This window comes from Varanus komodoensis, unplaced genomic scaffold (genome assembly GCF_004798865.1).
Source record: "Varanus komodoensis strain SLA01 unplaced genomic scaffold, ASM479886v1 scaffold18_3, whole genome shotgun sequence".
In the NCBI taxonomy this organism is placed as follows: domain Eukaryota; kingdom Metazoa; phylum Chordata; class Lepidosauria; order Squamata; family Varanidae; genus Varanus; species Varanus komodoensis.
The window spans coordinates 10,503,172-10,527,920 of record NW_025335549.1 but is presented as its reverse complement, the minus strand read 5'-3'; the positions used below and the strand labels follow the sequence as shown (position 1 = coordinate 10,527,920).

At 50.8% G+C, this 24,749-nt stretch overlaps 1 protein-coding gene across 1 annotated transcript in view; it reads right to left on the bottom strand.

Moving 5' to 3' along the window:
• Window positions 1–14,580: 14,580 nt before the first annotated feature.
• Window positions 14,581–24,749, bottom strand: part of NHSL2 (NHS like 2) — a 34,030-nt gene continuing 23,861 nt past the window's right edge. Inside the window, exons 6-8 of the mRNA XM_044427480.1 lie at window positions 21,754–24,006; window positions 18,356–18,491; window positions 14,581–16,470 (exon numbers count right to left, since the gene is read on the bottom strand). Of these exons, the coding sequence (XP_044283415.1) occupies window positions 16,167–16,470; window positions 18,356–18,491; window positions 21,754–24,006 (2,693 nt within the window). The 3' untranslated portion in view covers window positions 14,581–16,166. The remainder of the gene's footprint in view (window positions 16,471–18,355; window positions 18,492–21,753; window positions 24,007–24,749) is intronic.

The following is a 24,749-nucleotide window of genomic DNA, read 5'->3' as shown; positions in this document are numbered from 1 at the left end:
AAATAAATGACAAGCATCCTTGGAGTCTTGTCAACCACAAAACTTTCCCCATCTGCTCTCAAAATCTCCTCTCTCCATGATGCTTTTCAACTCAGAAAAGGTGTTCTTCCCTACAGGAAGAGCAGCAGCTGAGCCAACACGTAGCAGGAAGGCAAAATGTTCTCTCAGTGTTCCTCACGCTTGCCCTGAGCTTGTCTCATTTAGAGAAGATTACAGGGAGGCATGGCAGGCAGAAGAAGATGGAATGGGCTTGTTCTCTCTTGGAACCAGCAGCTGAAAATGGCAGGAAAGCAGATTTAGTTAAACATCAGGAGAACAAAATGTCCAAGTGGCTCAGCGGTGGACTTGGGCAGCAGAGCTGGAGAGGCTGGTCCCTTCTAACTCTTACCGTTCTCTGGTTTAAAATACTACTAACATGATTGCTGCCAACTACTACTAAGCTTAACGGGTGAATAGACATGTCCAGCACATTCCAGGACCAGTTTTATGACTCGACCGACAGTGTGTCTAGCTCAGGACTGAAGAGAAGGGCCCTGTATGTGGGCCAATTTCCAGTGGACCAGATTTCATCATTTGGTGCTGGGTTTCTTGGGAGGATTCGATGGGCCAACTTTTGTCTAACCTAGCAAGGCATTTTGAAGGCTCTCGGGCAGCCTTCCCCACCTGATCTTTTCCAGCTGTTTGGATTTCAGCTTCTGCTTTTTCCCAGCCAGCATAGCAATCACTGGAAATAATGGGAGTTGAACTCCAACACACCTGGAAAGTATCGGGTTGGGTTTTTTTAAACGCGAGAGTATGCCTTCGAAATGGCTTAATACAGCATTGCTTACTTACGCTGCTCTTGCTAAAAGTGTTCTCAGTCAGTGCTCCTGTCTTTGTGTTAAGGGAAGGTATGCAAGAGGTTTATGGCTCAAAGGGGCAGAACCCACTCCAGCTCAGTGGGTCAATGCTTGCTTTGCCTGAAGAATGCCCCAGAACTGCCCGCTGTATACCTACACAAACTGGATGTATATCACATCTTTGCTAGACTAGCCTGGTGTTGTGCTTTGCAATCCTTTATCTAAAGAGCTGTCAGGACAAGGCTCTATCTGAGTGTGTCCCTGCCTGGTGGGCTGCCCACACCAAGCGTGGCTTCAAGTTTATAAAAATTGTCAGGGAGAACAGGACCCTTGCTGTTGCCCACTGAGGATTAGCACCTCCAGAGCTGACAGAGGGGGCACACTGGCTTCATAAGCAATCTTTCTCACTCTGGCAAGATGTGTCTCTTGCAATTTAAATGATCATTATCATCTCTGCATTTGCATGCATGTGTATAATTTGTTTTGGCTTCCTAAGTGGCACTCCTAGTTCTGACTCACAAACATTGCAGTGTAAATGCAACCTCCAGGCTCCCAGGCAGAGAGAGATTCTGGTTTAAAAAAGCAGGGAAAGGTTTGAAGGAAGGTCTGTCTGATTTCAATAGGTAATCTTCCCCCACTGTAAATATTAATGTGGAAAATTTCTAATGTTATGTTATTCCAGCCACATCTTTGTAACCTCTGCATGATGATTGTGCAAAAAAGATGCAAGTTTTGAGAAAATGGGGAGGGGGGTAAGGATGCTGCCTTAGGTAGATCAATTGTTCTTCTGCCAGCATTTTAAACCTCATTTTTCAGATAGGCTTGTGATTAAAATGTGGCAGACCCTGCTTCCTTCTCTGGATCTATCTAACAGGAGAGCATGCAAAGAGCTTTAAAGAAAAGCTGAAAATAAAACATAGTGCAAAATGTAAAGTTGGCCACATATTTTGAAAAATAAGTAACTTTTATCTTGCAGATGAATTCCAAATAAAGTTAATATTTGTGGTTTAAACATCTTAGGTTAGATCAAGAGTTCTTCACATATAGAAATCAATGGAACTTAAGGACTGGTTTGCATGTCACAAGAGCCTGTGGATCATTCCACCCAAGGACTGTACACCTATTGCTTTTCTGCTTGCAGTTAACAACCTCTGACCCCATTTGTAGGTTGTTAATGTGACTTCTGAACCTGGCTACTCTAGGCTGTTTGGTGTTAAACAACCCAGAATTAACCTGTGATTTGTTGCTGGGTGAACTCTGGGTTGTTTGACCTCTAAATAATCCAAAGCAACCAGGTTTGGACATCAGGCTAACAACCTACAAACAGGGTGACTGTAGGTTAACTGAATGCACAAGCCACGTACATGTCAGAGAGAGCTTGCTCGCCCCACTAGATTTCAAACCAAGCCCAAATTAATTCAGAGTATCTTAATTCTCACTGATTGCAATCTGGATCCACCTGCATAATTTTAAGTTTACGTATGCTACAAGTTTTCCTGTGCAAGAACCTCTAAAATGGCATTGGAAAAACTTGCAGAAATCTGCTCCTGTTCATTATGGCTGCATTAAGCCATCTCTATTTTTAGAAAGGCCCCTCATTCTAAATGCAGTGGCATCCATCACTGGAAATGATGAGGAAAACAGAGCAAGTACACATTCAAATATTTCCAACCAAATGGAGCATTTGCTGGCTTTCCCACCTCCACTGCCATTCATTTCCATTCTTCCTAAGAGGCGACTCGGTTTTTCACCTCTCCAATTTTTCTATTAATATCTTTTTCCTGGTTGCCATTAATAGTTCTGTCAAGTGGTCCTACAGTTCCTTTCAACATACATCTCTTTGCTTGAACAATCATGTTCCAAGAGAACTGAAGCAATTTCTTTGCAAATGATGCTTCTTTCTTGTGTGTTCTAAAGCAACCGAAATGGCAGTGCCAAAAGGAGGCACAACAGCCTTTGGACCCTCTGGATCATGTCCATCTCTCTTCTCTGAGTGATTTATGTCCTAGAGTAGCACTACTTTATGTGTGATTCCAAGATACCTTCCAGGTGACATTTTTCTTGGTACACAACAAAGCTCTCAAGACTGCAATTTAAAGCAGAAAGCCAAAGCTTAACCCATCCCCCCTGCACTGTTTGCCAGCCAGTTGGAACCATGTCTTTTCAGCAAAAAAATGCAGCAACAGTGGGGATTTTGGGTAGCGAAGTAGCATGAGGGTAAGAGGCCGAGAACCCCGTCACCCTGTGCCCGCCCCGTGCTCCCTGTCGTGCCTGCTGTGACGTCACCAACCTCGCCTCAGAACGAGGAGTGTGTGTTTTCTTTGATTTCCCTTGTATGCATCCGTGTACATTGCCAATTAATGCATCAATTAATCTTCTCAAATGCACATTGGGTGGAAACCTTAGAATGAGGCGGGCAATCCACCAAAGCAACGGAATGCAGGAGAACCGTGAATAAAGAACCCAAAACAACCTCCATGTTCAAGCATCTGATCTGCCTGAAAATCGTGCAGCACTGCGATCTGCTCTGAGTGTAACAATAGCACTTCCCCCTGCCTGCCCGCCCCCTTCCCATGTACACAGACTTCAGCACGCTGAGGAAGCCATTGTTTTTTTTAAAGACATTTAGATGTATTACCAAGCTTGCAAGGAGTTAAAAAGTACAACATTCAGAAATATAAAAAAGTCTCTTGATGCATTTCCAGATACTGTACAGTGGCAAGAATTGGAATTCAAAAGGGGGTGTTGTGCACTCCCAGTCGCAAACTTGAACCAACAACACACAGAAGAGTCCCCGCAAAAGCTTCCATCTTTCTTGTGACCAGCTCACAATAAGACAGACTAATGCAAATACAGAGATAGCTAGGTTGAGGGTGCTTCCAGATGAGGTTGTGCGATTCCCCTGCTCCATTCACCGGCGGAGAGCGGCTGCTGTCCTCTTCCAGCGACAGCCCTCCCATGACTTCTTCTTCTTCTTTCCCTCCCTGCTCCTTTCCTTACTAGCATGGAACATCAGTCAGGGAAGGAAAGCGGGACCTGGGGCACAACATCTTCTGACTGGAAGTGCTAGGAGCACTGTCTGGAAGCACCCTAAGGACAGGTAGGAAATTTAGGTTACCTGGCTCTATCGAATGCCTTGGGAGAAAAAGCTCTGTCTAAATCCACTTAGGTGTAGAGCAAGGAAAATGGATTCCCAAGAAATGCAGACTTACCCAAAATGGAGTAGCAGTAGTTACTCCATCAGTGTGAAAAAGGAAAAAGAACAATAACATGGTTAAAGAGGCAGGGGAAGACCCAGGCATTCTCTCGCAAAGTGAGGATTTTGGTTTTTTTAAGGACATGGTGTAAGGATTCGTGATTGTTTGCTATTTTTCCTGCAATCCTAAGCAGAGTTATTCAGAAGCAGACCGAGCCGAGTTCAGTAAGATGGTCACCTTCGTAATCATGCCTAGGATGGCAGCCTAAAAAAAAATTCTGCTATAGAGGAAATAAAAACTGTGGGGAGGCCCGAGGCAGCTCTCTGAAGGCGAACGTGTATGCAAATCTCTTGCTGGCAGGAGTTTGGCAGCCTAAACTTTGCAGCCCAGTCAAGTGCAGGCTCTGCTACAGCCAACTGCACAGTTTCGCTGCCTCATTCTTCATTTTTTCCCTGAGCAGTCCTATGCAACAAGGTGTGATGGCATTTCCATCGTCTGCCTGGCTACGCACGCACAAGATGGAGGCTCCCCTCTGAGATGCCTCGTTCGACGTCCACCCTGCCCTCTGCTTTGCTTTGCTCCTCCTTACATCCCTGCTGTACATGTGCGGTCAAAATACATTCATCGGATGAGTGAAAGTGCTTTTCAAAGCCCTTCATGGGGAAATCCAGATAAATTGGCTGAAGGATGAGGACTGTCCCTGCCTCAGGATGCTGCCACCTTCAGTGATGATTCCGCTATCGGAAAGACACTGGAGGATTTTAAAGTACATTCGGACTGGTCGGCAATTTTGTTTGACTGGGAGAAAGAAGATCTCTCACATTCATTTCGTTGGCCCGGTCATGAGCGAACGATACATTCACATTTCTGCAGCAATGACCAGCGGTGCCAATTTGCTGCGCAACCCATAAATGTTCTCTCTTTGGAACTGTTACTGTAGGTACAGGTTCCATCTTGCTACTTGGGTTAATGCTAGATGGACAAACATAATATAAGGGGTGGTGACAGGCGGAGGGCCGAAAGACTAGCCTCAGCCAGCCTGGATTATCAGCCAGAAACACTGTGGGAAAGAAAATCCTCTTTAAAGCCAAGGTCACATGTACACCCCCAGCCTCAGATAGGAAAGTGGCCCTGGAGCTGAGCTGTTGTTTCTCTACCCTGTCAAGTGCAAATAGATGCTCAGGGAGAAAACCCCGAACCGAGAGGGTGCCATCCCTAAAGCTGAAATAAAAACCCACACACAGTTTCAGAAGCTTCCAGTATTTGAAAGACAGGTTTTGAAGGCTGGAAAGAAGGGTCAGAGCTGGCCTTGAGGAATACATTAAAAACATGCACACAGACCCTAGTGCTCATTCCTATACATGATGCGAATAGTGTAAACCTATACATAGCAACTCGGAAATAAGTCCCACTGAGTTCATCAAGGCTTCCTCCTAGTTACGTGGGTCTAGGATTATTGCCTAAGTCCTCCTAGAGACTTCAAAAGTCTGCCATGTGAAGCACTCACTTCCCAAACCCAACAGTCTCTTCAATCAACAGCCCACCTTGTCTAAATCCAACAGCTTCCAGGATCGGGGTGGGGAGGTGAGCACAGAACATTCAAGTGTTTCCCAGCGCAGGTCAATGCAGAAGAGGTCCAGCCACTCTGATCCATCGCATGCTTGGATGGTACAGCACCAGAGCCCTTGCTAAGGGAAACCACCGGTAGGGTGGATTCTGCTCCGGGGGCGGGGGGGCAAGACAGGAAAGCTGGCAGTTCATTTGGGTATCTGCTCCTGGCGTTGCACCACCCGCTCTAAGAAATTCTTAAGAAATGCAGTGTTCCTATGGAACACTGGCTGCAGGTTTCTGAGCACCCCTGAAGCCCCCATGGACTTTCTGCTCCAGGCAGCTCACCTTCTCACCGCCAATGTCCCTTGCTCGCCTGACAGGCCGAGGGCCAGGAGGCAAGCCGGCAGGAGCACCTCCCAGTACCCAACTACTGCTGCTGTCTGGAGCCCGGCAAGAGGTGAGCAAGCCGGCAGGTTCCCACGGTGAACCCTCCAGGCCCGCTTGCCAGGGGGCTCGTGCAGAGATGCTGGCCCCTGAGCAGGTGCTTCCCATTGGAGCCAGCCCTCTTCTTCTTCAGGCGGACACTCCCTGGCACTCCAGCACATCCCTGAGTTTTGCCCGGGGCAGGAATTTCTGAAATCAGATCAGAGAGCAAACAGCACAGCTTCCCCCACTGCTGGCGTGCCCTTCCCCATCTCCAAGAGAGAGCAAGACCTGCTCTGCTGGAGGAGCGCTCAGCCCTTCTCTCCCCACCCCAAGCAGGAGAGACAGAGCCAAGAAAGAAGGAAGGACATGCTGCCTTTCCTTTCTACCCTGACTGGAAACTATTCATCTAGCCTGTGGCAACAGGCTCCAACTCTTACTCCTGAGGTGCTGTTGGGCTGGTCCCCACATGGCTGCACAGAGGGAAGCGGCCTTCAGGGAGAGGGCTGAAGAAGGGGTGATGCCACGGGATGGTACCTCGGCCCTGAAAGACAATCCTCTGTTCCAGGTTTCGCTCATGTGCAGGTGGGTCTTGGAGCCGAGGAGCAAGAGCCAGGGAGTTGTAAGCAGAAACGATGGGAATGGAGCACAGGTGGATTACCCATAATCCCCACAGACTAAACATGTACGGAGGCAGTATTCCCTCTTTTACAGAGGGCAGTTCTCTGGGAGAAGTGCTGTCCTTTCCAATTCCAGTTTAAAGATAAGAACTTTTGCATCCAGGTGGAGGTGGCTGAACACCCCAGGTGCAACAACATGGAGGAGGAGCAACTCTAGGTGGATTTAGTCCATGGTCCCCTACTGGAGTGTGTACCCTTGTCTAACCATCCCTATCCTTGCTATTGGCCATGGTTTGCCACCCGCCAGATCCATCCTGATCCAACGTCGGTGGTGGTAGAAAAGCTAGCCATTTGGTGGGACCCACAGCAAGATGGCTCTCTTCCACCAACCCCATTTCGTAGCCTCACTAGCAGGAACAGCAGCAGGAGCTAAACTAAAAAGGAGGGTGGGAAATCTTATGATCAATGAAGCATGGACATTTTTATGATATATTTTCCCTTAACATCTGAGCTGGGACATTAATTACAGCCCTAATTGTGCAAATCCATGGCAACGGATGGAGGAACATGTAATTAAAGCCAAGAAAGCAGCAGCCAAAGTCAAGTGCACTTCAAAGCGGATTCTGGTTCATCTGAGCAGAAGGGGCAGGTAACACATCCCAGGAGACAAAAGAGTATTAATAGGAAGGCACCCAGCTGTTCCACGGGGCGACACTGTGTCAAAGTGCGGCACATGGGAAACTGGGACACACTGCAAAGGGAAGAGGAGAAAAAACAGCTCTGGGTTTGGCCTGTGCAAAGGTGGAAGGCTGTGAGGAAATTTCAAGAAACATGTGCCCAAAAATAGGAGGTAACTGGGTGTTGACACCATAAAAGTAGATTTGGCAACAGGTTGTTAACTGACTAAGGACAGAAGAGCTGTGCTGGATCAGATGGAAGTTCTCCCCATCCAGCTTCCTGGTCCCACAGCAACCGCCCCAATGACCCAATAGCAAGAGGACTAGCAGGATATGGGGGCAATACCCCCCCCCATCCCTTGATTCGGGGGAGGTGTAGTCTCGAGCGGACCATTACGATCCATCAACTCTCCGCAAGCCTTGCTCGGGGCAGAGAGGACCATCTCTAGGGCTGGTTGGTTGATGTGGATAACACAGCAGCTTGAGTACCTGGGAGTCTCTTTGAGGGTGTGGCTCTCTCAGCTCTCCCAAGGAGGGACAGGGCTCCAAAATTCACCATCCCACCAAGGAAGGAAGCAGCTTTGATGAAAAAAGAACAAGCCACTGGGCAAGTGCCCTTCCAGAAAACGATCACCAAGAAGCTCAGTGCAGCAGAGCTGAACACAAGTGTTTGCATTTATATGCTACAGTTGCTGCTCCTCTTCTGCACCCTCCCATTCAAAGACTCCCGCACTGCTTGGATGCCCTGTGATTAACCCCCACGTCTGCTTCCGTTTCTCTCTTCTCTTGGCTCGCTCTCGTGCTTTCCTCCTGACACTGCATTTCAAAGCACACATATTGCAAAGGAGTGTGAGAACTGACTGTCCACAGGCTCACGTATGAATTTCAGAATAGAGAGAGTAAGAAATAGAGGAGGAATCCAGCAGAGCAGATGAGGCATTCTGCATATACAAGCAGTTGCTGATAGTGGACTTTGACAACTTCCAGGGGATGCTATTGTGCCGGCATCATGAGCTGTGGATTGATTTTGAGAAAAAGGAGGCTGCGCAATGGGGGAGAAAGGCAGCAAAGAGGAAAAGCAAAAGAACAGACACCGAAGCCAGCTAAGTTGGACAACATTCCAGCACTGGTAGGGCCAAGATGCCAGTATGGTTTTGCACAGCACTCTTGCTACCAGGAACTAAGCCTTAGGACAAGACTAACCTTTCGGAATGGGTATGAAACAGTGCAAAAACCAGATCACCAAATGAAAGGGGGGTTGGGGGAACTGGTTGGAGCTGGGGATAGGGGCACAGCCACTTGGGGTTGGATTGGTCCCCCAGGCTGGCCAGGTTTGGCCTGAGGTTCAGTGTTTGCATTCCAGAAAAGGTCCGCCTCTGATGGCCTAAGCTTCAACCCATTCTCTTGTTCTCATTCGTGAGTGGCCTTACCCTGATAGTCCCTGTGGGCATGCTCAGTGGGTTCACTTTCTCCATGAGATACATTCCTGGTTAATTCCAGAAAAGGAACCGTGTTCGTCTGTAGCAAAAGCACTAGAGAAAAAATGCCACTTGTGGTGAGCAGAAGACGTATTTGTTTCTGAGGCTCATTAGTTCTGGAGTGCTAGTGAGGGAGAGATACTTTTTTTAAAAAATGATGTGTATTTTCCAGTCCAAATCATCAATGAGAAAGCAGGGCTGGGTAGATTCCAAGAGCTGCACTGGACAGACGTTGCAGAAGCATATCCCAAGTGACCTCTTCTGGGTTGCATCTATTTGCAAAAGTGCATCTGGCCCACTGGCTTCTCTCCTCTCTGGGGAGGGGCACCTCTCCGGTGGGACTGGCACAGAGCTTTCCACACAGGTGCCACAGAACTCTGCTGACTCGGTGAAGAGATTAAAGTCCAGGCTGGAGACAATTAAAATGGGCAAGCATAGGGAGGGATCACAGGATGCCTGACTTCCCGAACCTCTGGGGGCAAGAAGGATCTAAGTCACGCTCTGGAATGTTTCTAAGGGGCATCGCAAGCCCAATATATGTTTTTCAGGTTCTTGCAAAAGAGAGGAAGACAGAAAAGGGAGGAAGGGACATTGCTAAGTGCTTGCTAATGATCTTCCTTTAGAAACAAAGCATCAGTTGCCTTCAGATCTCAGGAGCAACTATAGACTTTGATCCAGGAGCCCCACTGTAACTCTTCAAAGGCCCAAGTGGCTTGCCAACCCTGAAGTTCCCCTTCCTGGCTTCTTGTTCTTCTTCCAACTCCCTTTTGAACTGAGAAATGAAACACATGTTTCTGGTTCAGCTTTGCCAGGTAAAAGGACTACTTTTCTTTGTGTCTGAATGCCAGAAAGAAACATAGAAACAGAGCGAGTCAGAAGGGGTCTTCCGGGCCATCTAGTCTGACCCCCGGCTCCAGCCGGCTCCACTCATGACATGCCCACCATGTACATGTCCAGCCTATCCCTGAACAGATGTCCCAGGTTTGCTTGTGGGCAAATGTTCTTTATCAAATGGAACTTACTTCCAAGTCAGTTTTTCTAGGATCATAACCTAAAGAAAAAACATTCACATGGACCCTCCAAAAGAAGCATGTGGCACAGTTCTTCCTGGACTCTACCACTTCAGGCTGGAGGTGGTGGAATACTACATTGGAATGCTCCCTCATGTTACATTCAAAAATTCAACTGCTTCGTATATAGAAAGCTAGCAAATTGGTGAAAAGGCTAAAAGCTAACACTGCTTCCTGGATAGGCTAGGTTGATTTTTAAGGATACATGCTGTTCCTTGCTTGCCTCAGGGGGAATATATTTCAGGTAAGACTTAAACTTTTCAGTGTTCAAAAAAATGTTTGAACCTGCTCTTGGTGTGTTTAACATGAGGAAGCATGCCGATAAAGCTGCAGCATAACAAACCGATTAAAAACACACCCAAAGTGGCCTCTAGACTTCCCAAAGTTGCCCACCCCTGTTTTATAGCATACATTGTGGCTTTTCTGCAGAGGTGTGGGGCAGGATACTTCCAGGAGGAAGCAGTATATAGCTTTTCTTCCTTTTTTCTGTTAAGAAAACAAGCGGGAAGAAATGCTAGGGGAAAATGGGAGGTCTGTCAATGGAAGACAACAACATCAGGACTCATCCATCAAGTTCTGTGAAAGAGGCAGGGTGATTGCACAAGTCAAGTCTTTTCTGGAAGCACTGCAAGGGGAGACACAGATCCTTGAGGCACTGCTGATGCCAGGAATGATGCGGGATTGGGCCGCTTTATGCTATGTATTACACACACAGAGAAAGAGAGAGAAATAACATTTAGTCTTGCTTCAATCCAGCACTGAAGCATGTTCAAGTGGATACCTTGAATTTCATACATTCTAGGCTGGATACAATGGGATTCATACAAAACTAAGCCCTGTATACTGTACACGTGCTCACACACCCTGTTTCATTTTTCTTAAGTTGCTCTTGGCGTCTGTTAGCTAGCTGCTATAGACGCTACCCTGTTTCATTAAGGGCCCTTTTTGGCAATCAGAAAATCAGACTGAACTGATCAAACGAACCAGCACTTTCTCCTCCAGTCTCAGCCAACCAACATTCAGGACAGGATCTGAGATGCACAGCGGCCATGTTTTGATGTAACGCCAAACCCCTATCCTAGACTTGGCGCCCTTCACATGTTTTGGACCATAAACCCCATCACCCCAGCCACTCTGGCAAACAGTGCCCATCCCATCCTCCAGCACCACTGTGAGGAGACTGGAAGCTTCGACTTCTGATGTAGCTTAATCATGGCTGAGTGCATTGTGCAAACTCCAAACCATGGTTGGTCTTAATGATGATCAGTTGAAACAAGCCAGCTTCATAAACTATAACTTCAGCTGGCTTTCTTCCCATCAACCATAGTTTTTGGGGGTTGGCTGATACAGCAAGCTCAGGTTAATTTCAAAATAAAGGAAAAGCTTCTGAACTCCTAGTCTAGTATGGTTTAGGGCTCCATCCAAACCGGCCCACTGTGAGGAAAAGCTGTTCATGTTTAGAGAGACCCTGAGTTTCCATGATGAGAGACACATAGGCATACCCATGTCAAGAAGAAGAAGGCAAAGCGGGAAAGCAGAATTTTGAATGCATGCGGGATATAAATGAAGGACATTTCCACACTACAAGTTCACGCAAGTGGAACAGCTACCCTCTCTCTCTCCCCAGGGAATTGTAATTTTGTGAAGGAAAAGCACAGGGCTTCTTAGCAAATGGCAAATTCGGGGATTCCTGGCACAAGGCCTAACCCTGCTTAGCAACGACTCAGGTTTAATCTGTAAATAGATGTTGTGCATGAATTTTCCAGAAGCAACATGTGAGCAAGGAAGCTGGACTCTGGGGCTGTTGGGGGGTTGGATCTGGCCCAGGCCTGAGGTTCTGCTTCAAAGCACTGTGGAGGTTTTGTGCATGTACAATGCCTGACTCCAACCCGGTAGCCTGCGGATGGTGCAAGGCTATGACTCTGATCAAGTTACGCACGCCAGGTGTGAAGGCATCCAAGACACCTGGGTGACACCAGGTCAGGGCTGGCTGCTTTCACATGTTCCCACAAGCACCAAAACAGGAAATATGAATGAGCTGCAATTCTGGTTTTCTTCCTGACTCCTGAAAAAGGTTTCCAAGCGCTGCCCAGGTACACCTCCTCTCCAGTGATCAAATTATACACGGGTGGGGCAGGCATTTTGGGCTAGACTCCCTCAGCTACAGTTTTTGGAAGGCTGGGGAGACATCCTTGTGTTAAGACGGCTTCCTGCCAAACGGGACCATTGAGCCCATTGTGGTGCTCAGAGCACACAAAAGCACCCTGAGAAAGCAGCTCTGCAACGAACAAGGGTGTCCCAGTCTCTGGCAGATTAAAGGCTTTATACCTGCAGAGGATCTTGTACTTGTTAATTTCCCTCCAGGTTGAATTGATGAGGTTCTGGGGAAACACATGGGGAAATTTGAAAATGCGTTGTGGGTGCTCTCACATAATGGCTGCCGTAGGAGGACTTTCCCATTCATAGAATGGCTGCCAAGGGAGGCCTGACACATCTCACTCGCCTTCCAGAAGGCAAACAGATGCAACAAAAAGTTCTTTACTTAAAAATCCAAAAGAACAGGGCAGAGGTGAGGCCTGAGCTTCAGCACAACACCGTGCCTTGCAGTCCAAATAAATACATTGCAGGAGGGCAGCCCTTGAAGTGGCAGCAAGCCAGCCTCCCACAAGGTTTTCAATTAAAATAATTCCTGAGAAATGAGATGAGATGAAACGCAGGAGATGCAGGGAGCCTGGTAGAAGAGAGGTTCTTTGTGAGCCAATTGATGTCTGTGGGCAGAATGCTGGAAACCCAAACTCTAGAACTCATGAAGAAACAGAAGCCTCAAGGTTGGCGGAGACACCTCAGACCTAAGCAGCAGGTCCAGGTGCAAAGCAGCTGCTTGAACTCTCAGGGGCAATGACTCTGGGCCTTTCTAGTGATTATCCTGGCATCTTTCTGAAACCCTGTTGGCTTTTCTGACTCTGTTGCCTCTCCTGTGCAGGACGTCCATGGAAAAACATGCAGTGAATGAAGAATAGGGCTCCAGATATTGTAGAAGGAGGGAGGGAGGGAGGGAGGGAAGAGCAAGCAGCATCCAAGGTGGTGATTCAGGAAGCTGCTGCTAAAAAAGAAGTTGCAATGATAAGTTGCAGGAAAGCGTCCCTCATCATGATGGACAGGCCTGCTTAGATACTGCAAGATTCTTGGGGGGCAGAAAGAGAGGCATGTTCAGTGTGACTCTTCGCACACAGAGACATGTTGCATCTGCACACACACACCACTTGCAGGATCCCTGTGAGGGAGGGCTGGTCCAACCAGCCCAAGAGCAGTGCACAGGCTTTGCTCATGCGGCAATGCCTGCGTTGGTTTCCTTTTTGTAATGGTTGCTTTTCACGGTGGCAAGCCAACGTGAAAGGGACGCAACCTGGAGAGGTCACTGTGTGGAGGGGGGATGCCTGCTCCGTGTCTCTGATGTCCTCAGGCACTGAGAATCAAAGAAGATGCCACCTGCCCGCCCACCCACCACTCAGATCTACTTCTTGGTCACGCCATCCAGTGTGATGCAATGCTGAGAATGGCTGTTCTTTCCACAGACCGGGTTCAGACAACACAAGCATCCACACTCGAGGGTTCAGTATGGGTGGAGCAGGGGCTGTTGTTGACCATACGTTGTTCTTGAAGCCCTAATCCAACCAGAATAACGACCCATGATGAACGTTCACAGCCCAGCAACAAACATGGGTTCTCTTCATGAGTTGTTCATGGTTAATAAGCCACGATCGGTTGGCACATCTGGGTTTGGACAACATAAAAACTCACAATTTAACCGCAACCCCACAGGTCAATGAAAACCTGCACTCAGCCTGAGTGTGCGCTATTGTGTTGTCTGAAGCCAGTCACAAGCAACAACTTCCCCAGGGGCTGTTGTATAAGTCTGATTCAACAACAGTTGCCTTGAAGACTGTCGGATGTATTACGGCATAAGGTTCTGTGGTCCGGAGTCCACTCCCACTGACAGGTGCCTGACATGTTTTTCTTAGCTGATAGATAGGCAGCTATTTGTACAGCAAAGTTAAGAAGATTGTGTCCATTCCAGTGACTGCCACGGTGAAGATGACCCACGTGGCTATCAGGATGAATTTAAGCTTTGCAAAGCGGTGTCAGGGGCAGTACTTCTTGCATGTCACGGCCATTTGGTTCCCAATTTTCTCAATGTTTCCCCATCTCTCTCTCTCTACATATATATGCACCGACTGATGAAAAACATATTTCAGGCATTATATTCAAGGCTCATGCCACGATTAGCCTGTAAGTTGCCACGAGGTACTGGGTTGAATCTAGCCTTAGTCAAAGTTCTTGCTGAAATCAGTGGGACTTAAGTCATGACTCACTGATTCCTGTGGATCTACTCTAGCTGTGACCAAGTCTGGATCCAACCCACTGGGCTGTATCCAATGCCAATCCTACATTAGGCTGATTTAAAGGAACAGGAAGTCCCATGTAACACTTTTCCCACTCATTCTGATTGGTCTACTCTGAGTAGGGCCATATTGTGTGCAAACCGGTGAAATTCCTGACATATTTTCAGTGATAACTCTTTCTCCGAGGGTTGCTTGTGACACATTCGAAATTCCCGCTAATCCAGACGCCACAAATGAATTATTTTTCTACCAACATTTTGGAATTCTTCAGTGAAGAATTCTGTGCCACCAAGCAGAGGACTTCTCTTCGCAACAAATGAACTTTGAGGAACAGGTTGGTTTTTTAATAACTCAAAATGAGGCAGGCACTAAAATATATAATGTGGGACTATGAAGCAGCATGCATCATTTTGCACTTGATTCTGTCGGCAGTGAGCATTTTCCAGGATGCTGCTGCTGTGGGCTGTGGATTGTTCACTGGCACAGATCACAATGGGGTGGCCCCAAGTTGACATGATGCATGAAGTGCGGGGATCAAGGCAAAGCATTAGCCCTTACATGCCTCCTGGCTAAAAGCCCACATGCAGAATATCCCTGGGGTGCTACCTCCCATTAAACTAGGAACTTCTGGGCGGGGGGGGGGGGGGACTTCAGGAAGCGGAAGAAATCTACAGCTACTCCCAGCCATAATTTAGTCTTAAGGCTTTGCATTCTTCCATTAAATGGGATAAGGGTAGATACATCGTTGAAGAACCCTAACTCTGTCTAGAAACAGGCCTATTATTTTAAGTCTTGTGTTCACAAAGAGCTCCAAAGTGTCCCCCTACTGGGCATAGGGAATTATTCTGTTCTTTGAACAGACTCTGTTCTTTGTACAATAAGGCCTTTAAAATACAATTCGCTCCGGAATTCAGCAAGCACTACATTACCATTTGATTCTAATCCCTTTCAGTCTGGGAAGAGAACTCTGTAGAAGTAGGAGCGCTTCTAGAGAGGTAACTAGGTTTGACTCCAATCATTGGGCAAGGCTAGATTTCTAGTGGATGGGTTGTGTGGAGATGATCGCAATGATGTATCCACCCAGCCTCATGTTTGCAAGTGCTAGCCCCTTCAGAGAATGCAAGGAGCATTTCAGACGTTTCCGGGCCAGTGTCAAAATGGCAGAGGCTCATGAATAAGCTTTTGAGGAATCTTTGGATGAGGACTGGGCACCATCTTGAATTGAGATCTTTTGCAAGGGACTCTTTGCTTGAACAGGCCTAACGCGCTATTCAGGCTTCGCTACCTGAGTGACCACCTAGCTACCCCTTTATGAGTTTTGTGGCCAAAACAAAAAGAAAACAGAGCCAAAACTATAAATGAAGAGGTCACGATAGCCATACATTGTATCCTACAAGTACTGCAAGGATCACATGCCAAAGGAACGGAATAGTTTGAAGCTAGCTTTGTTGCAGAGTGGAAATGGGAACAGGCTGACCCTGAAAAGGGGGGAAAAGGAGACAGAAAGGGAGGGAGAGGAAGAGGTATTCTGCCCCTCTTGTGACTGGGGAAGGTGCTGTTAGGCCCAAGTCCGGCACCAATCCATTGATAGCCCTGTCGAAAAACATGTGTGTTGTGGGCCCTTTTTCCACCCTGAAAATTATAATCAAGCTTCCTTCCTAAGAGCAGATATGTGGGGCTCATCCCACAGGGAACGCATGTGCTCTACACTTAAGACATTTTCCCCTTAAGCAGGGGTCATCCCCCTCCCCACCCCCCAGTAAAAACCAGAAAAGGTCTGGCCACGGCCAGCAAATCAAGGAAAACGATAAAACCCCCACAGAGCACGGGCTCACCCTGACTGTCAGGCTGAGGAGTGGTGGACTATTAGGCTATAGTGCTGGGAGATGAAGCCTTCTCCACATCTATTCATGGGCGGTCTTTAGGGCCCTGGATTGTCCCGTCCACTGCAAACTCAGTCATAACCCTGCGAGCCAAGGGGTTAGTGGTCTTCAGAAGTTCGGCTGCAGAGGTGCGGATCCCCGAGGTCCCTTTGCCGCCTTTCTTCTGGAGGAGGGCCTTAAAGTCTTCGTTCCTGCTGGAGGCTCTCGTGCTACCTGGAGGGCACTCGTTGCTCAGGGGTCCCATGTTGTTCTTCAAGGGCACCTGGGAACTCTGCCTGCTGCTGAAGGCGTCACTGGGCTCCTTCCAGCCCAATAGCTTCCGCTTGGACCTGGGAACACAGAATCATCAGAAAGCCATTTCGAACGAGGGAGGGAGGCAACAGGCATGCACAATCCAAGCTAGCACAGAGGGGCCCAGAAAGAAATTGCTGGTGGTTTTCATGCAATTCCCCCGTGTGTGGTGGGTGTCTGTGGACAGCAGGACCCAGTGTTCAGCTGTCAGCCAATTCCTTTGATGTCGGTTGCAAGCAGAAGTGCAATCGACCTTCTGCACCTGCCGGGCTACACAGCTTTTCCCGGTGTGGCCATTCTGGGATGGTTCATCCACGCTGGCGGGTGGGTTGAGGCCAGGTTATCTGAAGGAGCATCTCTTCCCATATGTTCCTACCTGGACCGTGAAGTCATCATCTGAGGTCCTTCTCAGAGAGCCCCCTCTAAAGGAAACAAAAAGGGTGGCAACTAGGAGAAGGGCCTTTTTGGTTGTGGCACCCCAGTTATGGAATCAGCTCCCCAAAGAGGTGTGCCTGGAGCCTACTCTTTATTCCTTCCAGTGCAAGGTAAAACCCTTTTTATTTACCAAGCATTTTAATAGTTAATTATTGTCATTGTTTATACTGTATTTTATTGAATTTTGTTGCTGCTGTACCTCCAGACCAATTTGAGCGTGGTTGGTGCAGGTCCACCACTGCTACTTTATTGAAATATTATTCATGTTTGATTTTATTGTTGTTGGTATTCTATTTTGTGATTATTGTATATTTTAACATTGCGAACTGCCCAGAGAGCCCATTTTTAGCGAGGGAGCAGTATAGAATGAAACAAACAACTAAATACCCAAACATAGCAAGTGAGTGGGGACAATTCATTTGAGCAGTGAAATACAGCAACAATTTTTAACACGATCCCCCCCCCCCCCGCCCCAGTCTTCTTATAATCATTATTTTACTCATGCAAAGTGCTTATTATGTAAGTGCTGTTTGCTGGTTCCTTTCAAGACAGACACTTTTTTTACGGTTAGGAAGTATGTTAAGGTAATTGGAAAAATACCAAAACGACTCCCCGACCCATGCACACACATGACCCATGTTCCAAAAATGACAACTGAAAAGACACGTTTTTTAAAAAATCCTTTAAAAATAGCACTGAAACACTGGCTCCCCAACCAGGCTGCACAGTCAGCTCTTCACAGGGTGCCGCAGAACAGAAGCCTAAGTATGGCAAGGTACTCCAAGGCAAGTGTGTCAGAGCTGGTTGATCAAATCTCCAAAAGGCTGGTGGGTGGGAGAGAAGTGCTTCTCAAGGCTGCCTGAGAGAGAGTGGCAGTGATCAGAGAGGCTGGGGAGGAGCAGGGTGTCCGCTGGAACAGGCTTCAGTCTGGCTATAGTGGCTATCTCAGTAGCCCTCCTGGCAAATTAGTCACAAATGGGTGGTCATGGACTCCTTGAGCATCAGTCACTGGACTCATGGGTTGCAGACTCAAAGGGGTAGTGAAACTGAGGAATGAACGAGACCGGCATGTCCCCTGCTTCTGAGGCTTTGCATTATCCTGAGGACTGACATTCAGAGGGGTCGTGGGCAACCCTGCTTCAGGAGTCCTCCCTGGCACCTTTCTAGCCAGAAGATGCAACACTCCCATCCTGGCAGCTGCATCTCTCCCTCAACCACACAGGAGTGGGAAAAGGCCCTTTAAGAATGACGGTCCTTCCTGAGGCAACAGCTCCTTATGGGAGGCAGTGTGTTACCCAAGGTCCTGGTGTTCCCTGAACAACTGGTGAGGCCCCTTGCTGCAGTCTGTTTCTCTGGAGCCACGTGCCTTGTCAGGACGGAGATCGAGACAGACTAGGGTGAGGCCAGAGAGGTGGGGTGAGCAAACAGCGTCATGCCCCGAGAGGGACCATCCACAGCCCCGACCCAACACCTGGAGGAAACCCCCACCTGTGAATGACAGTAAATAAGTCCTCGGTGGTGCGGGACGCTGCCACAAACACATCATCGTCCTCCTCGATGATTGAGGCCGCGGTTTTGTCACTTGCAAAGCTTTTCTCTTCAGCCCTCAAGTCAATAGAATTCCCTGAGGAAAAGAACGTGAGAATGACGACGAGGCAGGCCGCCTTGTGCTGGGGAGATGCAAGGAAGGTGGTATCGGGAAGATGCTGTGCACACACAGGCCGAATGCTCAGATGGCACACAAGGAAGTTGGTTCTGTTCCTCCACCACCCACCCAGAGTTTTAAATGAACCCACCACTGCATTCACTGGAGGACATTTCATTCGTTGCTCTTCCGCTTCTGCTGCTCCCTTGATGTTGTCCAGGGTAAATGCTTATTAAGGGCTGTTTGCTTAATGCAAAACCAGAGGTTGTACACCAGGATCGCCTGGTAGCACTAACTTGACTAAAGAGATGGATTAGAGGAGCTTTGGAGGAGGAGGAAGTGGTGCTCCAGAAGAGGACAGCTAAGCTTTTCCTTCCCTGTTTTTTCCTAAATCCAAGCCACTTCCCCACTCACAAAGCTGCTATCAGGACTGCAGTACTGAGAAGAGAGCGAAAGAAGGACGTAGCAGCTGCCTTGCCTTCTGTGCCGGCCCCCAGTGCAGCTGATCACAGAAGGGGGATGCAACTGAGGTCGTGGGAAAGGCAAGAAAGGAACGGGTCCAAGCACCCTCTCCCAGAGTTATACTCCCCTTCTCTTCACAGCATCTCCAGCTCGACTCTCAAACAAAGTTGGTTCTCTCTCAGGAAAGGCAGGTGGGTGCAAAGGCAAGCTGCGTGGCAAATACCAGATCACCTCTCGACCCTGGTTTTTTGAACCGTGGGTGGGGAGGCCTGTGGAGAACTGCAGTAGGAGCCTCCCTGCAGAGGACCAGGCCGATGCCTCCCTTTGAAAGGGCTCCAAAATGGAGCATGAGACCAAGGCATTGTGGGCAAGGCGCCCTGCAGACTGCCCAGGCCACGGAGGTACAGGCGGCCTCGGTGGCCATGTCCACGAGGTCTCCCTCCGAGGAGGGGTGAAGGGGGCAGCAGCACTGGGGGAGGCAGAGTGACGTGCATCCTTCTGCCTCGGGCAGTGGGACACCCTGAGCCGTTCCTCCCAGCCCAGCTAAGAAATCTGTTGGTGCCTCTACATGGACGAGGGTCTACGGGCGGTTAGAATTCACTTATTATTACACTGATAGCCTGCCTTTTCCCCACTTGCAAGATTCCTGGGTGGCTTATAGCACCCTCCTCTGGCTCTCCCTGTCATCCTCACGACAACCCATCAGGTAGGTGCGCTCGAGAGTCACAGAATGGCCCAGAGTCACTCAGCCTTGTGGCTGAGCGGGGACTAGAACCCGGGTCTCCTGAGTCCCAGTCCAACACCCTGGCTACTACGCCACACTGGGGAAAAGGAAGGGGAGGGTGTGGAAATGCTGGGGGAAGGTGGGGAGGGTGGGGAGTGGGTGGGCAACAGCTTGAGAAGGAGCTGGTGAGAGACAAGTGGGTGGAAGAGAAGGAAGCACACGATGAGGACACTGAGGAGGAAAGAGGAATGGATGGTGAGCAGAAGACACCTGCGGAGCGGAAAGGCGGAGGGGCTGGCGGCCGGCCTCCACAGGCAGGTCGCGGGCACTGTTGCCACGTCCTTGAAAGCACCTGCTCTCCTCTCGGAGGTTTCGTTCTTGGCTTCACATCGATAGTTTCTGCTCACTGTTTTAATGTGCAGCCGTGAAGCAGCAGGCGGAGGGGAATGCACGGTTCATCTGACATTGCCAGACAGTCCCAGCTTCCCCAGCCACCAGCAATGCCAGAGGGGGCTGATGGGAATTGGAATCCAGCAGCATCTGAAGAGGCACAAGTGACCTACCTCTGGCATAAAGCAAGGCTGTCGAAGCACCCATCAGACTGAAGATGGGTTGCCAACCTGCTTTTTCTGATCGGTAATTCAGCATCGAATGATCTATTTCAAGGCAGACGATGTAATGCAATGACAGAATATCAGACCGAGAAGACATGGGTTCGAGTCCCCACTCAGTCAGTCAGCTCACCAGATGATTCTGGGGTAGTCACACTGGGATAAAATTTTATTAAAATTTTAAAATTGTGAGCATAAAATGGGGTGGGGGAACCACCCGTGCCACTTTTAGTACCTTGGAGAAGGGCAGGGGATAAATGGAATGCATAAAAAATGCACCTGTATCTCCAGGCAGGGAGACGAGACTTTTATAAATGGCATTCTATGTAATTTTCAGAGATTTAGTCAGACCATTAGTTGGCTTTAGGGAACTGAAGGCTGCCATTTTGAGATAGAAAAAAGCACCCAAGGACCAGTGTTCCCTAGCCTGGTGCCCTCCACTTATGTTTGACTACAGTTCCCAGCTGGCATGACCATTCCCCCTACGGAGTAGGGTTTGTCCAGCCCTACTTGTTGGGGAGGATGGGAGTCATAGTCCAACACATCTGCAGGACATCAGCTGGGGCTAGGTTGTCCAAGACTCTCCCTCCTTCAGCAGGGAAACAGCCCTGGGTAGGCTCAGTGAATGCCACATTAATGTAAGATTTCAGGCATGTCAAGCACAAGAGAGCTTTTCCTTTTCAGTGCGGCACCCTCCGGATGTTTTGAAGTGCAACTCCTACCATGCTCCCCAGCCAGTGTGGCCAACGGTCAGCAATGACTGGAGCTGTGGTGCAAAGCAACTGGAGGGGTCGTCCGGGGTCGTCTGATCTACTGCTTTTGGTTCCTTGCCCAAGCAACCCACACATGTTAATCACAGTTTTCCAGTCTGAGCAACAACAGCCACAAACCCCGCAGAGATGCAATTATGACACATTTCCTCCCTGCAGAGGGAGGGGCTGCAGTTGACTGGCACAGCACACCTGCGGCAGACAAAAGGCTCCACACCCAGCATGCATCACCAAAAGGAGGATCGGGCTGCAGAGAGAGAGCCTTGGCTGCTGCTGGGACAGGGCAGCTGCTTCCAGGGATGCCGCAGCACCTGTGTCAGCAGTGCCCTTTATCCATCGCCGTGTTTATTCTGAGGTTTCGTGGAGTGATTCATGGTGCTCCATCGTGGCAAAGCCTTTGAGAGTGGAATTCAGCCCCATGAGTAGCTTCTCAAAAACTCAGAATTAAGCCTGCAAGGGACAAGCAGCCCTGCTGACACGAAGGACTCCCTGGAGAAATGGACAGTCAGGCTGGGCTGGTGTGAGGCGGGTGTGAGGCCGACATAGGCTGGGTTCACGCAACCCACTGCTCCTAATCCTGGGACTGAATCTGGCACTGCAGCAAGCAAAGCAGCTCTCTCCACAACCATCTCAGAGCAGAGCCGCCCCCGCAAAAGGGCGGTTGCTCCACTTACCTGAAATGTCTCCCCAGGAGTCGCAGGCCCTGGCCGGGCTGAAGTCTGCCTCGTTGGCCACCGGGGAGGGCACCTTGCAGGCAGCCAGCTTGGGGTGGGCCAGGTCCTCATCGAGCATCACAGCTGGGCTGGCAGCCGCCCTCGGGTCCCCGAGGCAAGCCCCTGCGTGGAGCGGGGGGGCCACCAGTGGCAGGTAAAGCACGCTGGGCTTCTTGGGGACCGGGGGAGGCACTTTGGTCTTGCGACTCTCCCCCCCGGGGGACCTCCCTGCCAGCAGTTTTGCCTGCATTGCTTCATCCTCCCCCAAACTGTCTTCGGAGAGCCGCCGCGAGGCAGGGAAAAAGGAGCCAGGGGGCGCGGACGAGGGGGGGACCACTCCCATGGGAGAGGGTGGCTCTGTGGGACTCCAAACATCCGTGTCCCAGGGGTGCTCGGGCCTCCTGGCCACCAGGTAAAGGTTCTCCATGGGGACCAAGTCCTGAGGTGTCCGTGGAGAGGATGGGGAGCTGACCGGGGACTCCTCCTGCACTGGCGGGGTCTTGTGCAGGAGCATCGGAGGCCGGCGGGACAGAGGTGGCTTCTCAGCCACCGGTGGCCGAATCTTCTTGCCAGGCTCCTCCGCTGGCTCGGGGCTGTCCAGGTTATCCTCGGTCTCCGAGCGGCTGACCGAGCGCAGGCGGACGGAGCGCAGGTCCAGCTGGGTGACCATGGGCATGACGGGCTGCACTGGACTCAGCTTGGGGCCCAGCTTGGTCCCGAAGGTGGATTCTGACTGGTGCCGGCTCACCTTGGCCCTGCCCTTGAGCGAGATCTTGAGTCCCGAGAGGTCCAGGTGCGTCGGCGGGGCGAACGGAAGGTCCAGCGACAGCCGCGACTTGGGGCTGCGCTCCATGGGCAGGACGGGCGGCAGCGAGGACTTCCTCTCCGGCACGAGCGGCCTCGCCCTCCCGCCCTGGGCAGGGGCATGCCCCAGGACAGCCGCCGTCGGGATGGTGGGTGTGGGGGTCTCGGACTGGCTGGAGTAGCCGCTGGAGGGGGACATCACCCCCGTCGGTCTTCCCGGGGAGCAGGTTTTCAGACTGACCTCTGCGGAGAGCTGGGATGGTGTGGTTGCCCGGGAGACGGAGGGCGACGGGAGGGACTCAGAGCTCCCGCGCACCTTGGACAGCTCGATCACCGTCGTCCCGGTGGCAGTGCTGGAACCAGACAGGGAGCAATAGGGGTCGCCAGAACCCCACTCGGGCAGGTACCACTGCTGTGCGTAGGGGGCGCTCTCCCCCTGCCTGGCCGCCTCTCCGTGTGCCATGCCATGGGCGGGGGTGTCTGGCAGCAAGCACAGGCTTTTGGGCCTCTGGTCCTGAGGCAGTGGCTCGGCAGCAGGCTCCACGCGGCTTGGCGGCCCCTCCTTGATCAGGGAGACGCTGCGGGCGGGCGGGCAGGGCTTCTTCTTGGCCTTCTTGAGTGAGATGCTCTTGGTGCGCTGCCGCCGCGGCTGCTGCGCCCGGGACTCCTGCTCCACAGCCAGGGAGACGTTGTCTGTGCTGGTGCTGCCCTCGGAGCTGGCGCTGGGGTAGCTCAGGCCGCAGGTCTCGCTGCCCGCAATGTCCACGGAGCACAGGGAGGCCGTGTCCGTGGGGACGGAGAGCGACCTCTCACGGAACCTGCCTGCCACTCTGTCCCTCTCCAGCTGAGGACACGCCTCTTCCCCCGGACTGGTCAGGGCCAGGTGCGGCTTGGCCTCCCTCGCAGCGCATCTCGGCCCTCCATCAGCCTCTGCCAGGGACTCGGGGGCAGCACCGAAGGCCTCGGCTCCATTCTTTCCAGCCGCTTTGTCCTTGCTGATGAAAAAGGAGGCGGGGGACCCCGAGTCTGGGGGGCCACTGGGGCTGCAGGGGGACAACTGCGTCACGGCCTCCCCCGCCAGCTCGCTCTGGCTCACCGCCGGACTCACGTAGCCGAAAGAGGCTGCGCTCCAGGCAGGGGAGAAGATCAGGTCCTCCTTGGGGCCATTGCAGGATGGGCTGGCGTACATCACCCCAGAGTTCTCCAGGCGCCCTGCTGGCCCGGCCTGGCAGCAGCGGCCCTGCAGGACGCCCCCAAGGTCACTGAACGTCTTTCTCAGCTGTGGGCGAGGCTGCGGAGACTGAGCATGGCGGGTGGAGCTCCTCCCGTTAGACACCTCGGGGACGAAATGGCAAGAGACGGACTCCGCGACGGTTGCCGGAGGGTTGAGAACGGGACCATTGCTGTTGGCTGGAAGAGAGATGAGAAGACAGGCATGGAGCAGCATGCAGTAGACCCCACGGGGGCTCAGGGGAGTGATTCACTGGTCTGCAGCAGGGGAAGAGACTCTTCCGGCCCTCTGGAGCCCAGTCCTTTCTGCGTCCCTGGCCGGCCCCGCACTTCTGCCCTGGACACACACCCTTTCCTGCTCGGCCATTCCCCTGCTGTCGTGCCATGTTCTTTCCATTTTAAAGGGCCAAAATGCCTCGCCCAAGGCTTATTTCCTGGCAGGAAGAGCAGCGGGCTACGGTGGTCCCACCTCCTCCTGCAGCAGGCTGCCCCCTTTTCTCTTTGGCCCACCCACCACTCAAGTGCTGCCCCCAAGGACTCCCTGGAAGCTGAATGAGGCTTCTGACTGAAGCTGCTCTCTGAGGCCTTGGGCCCTTCCTTGGACATCCTTTCGACCAGAGGCGATGGAGATCCAGTCTGGGCCATCGAAGCAGGTGCTCTGCTGTGGAGCTCCGGCCCATTCTGCAGCTCCGTCAACAGAAGTATCATCCATTGATCCACTCTTAGACACAGACTTTTCCCAGTAGATCACAATTAAGTTGTGTCTCTATTGCTTCGGTATCTGGAATAGCCTTCTATTTCCCAAGCCTTTCTCAATGGGTGGTTTCTCTTGCCTTCCTCTTAGCTTTGTTCCTCGTGCCTGGCAAGAATGGCCTGCTACTGATGGTCCCTCAACATGCTTTGGGGCAGCCTGCGGGCCCCAC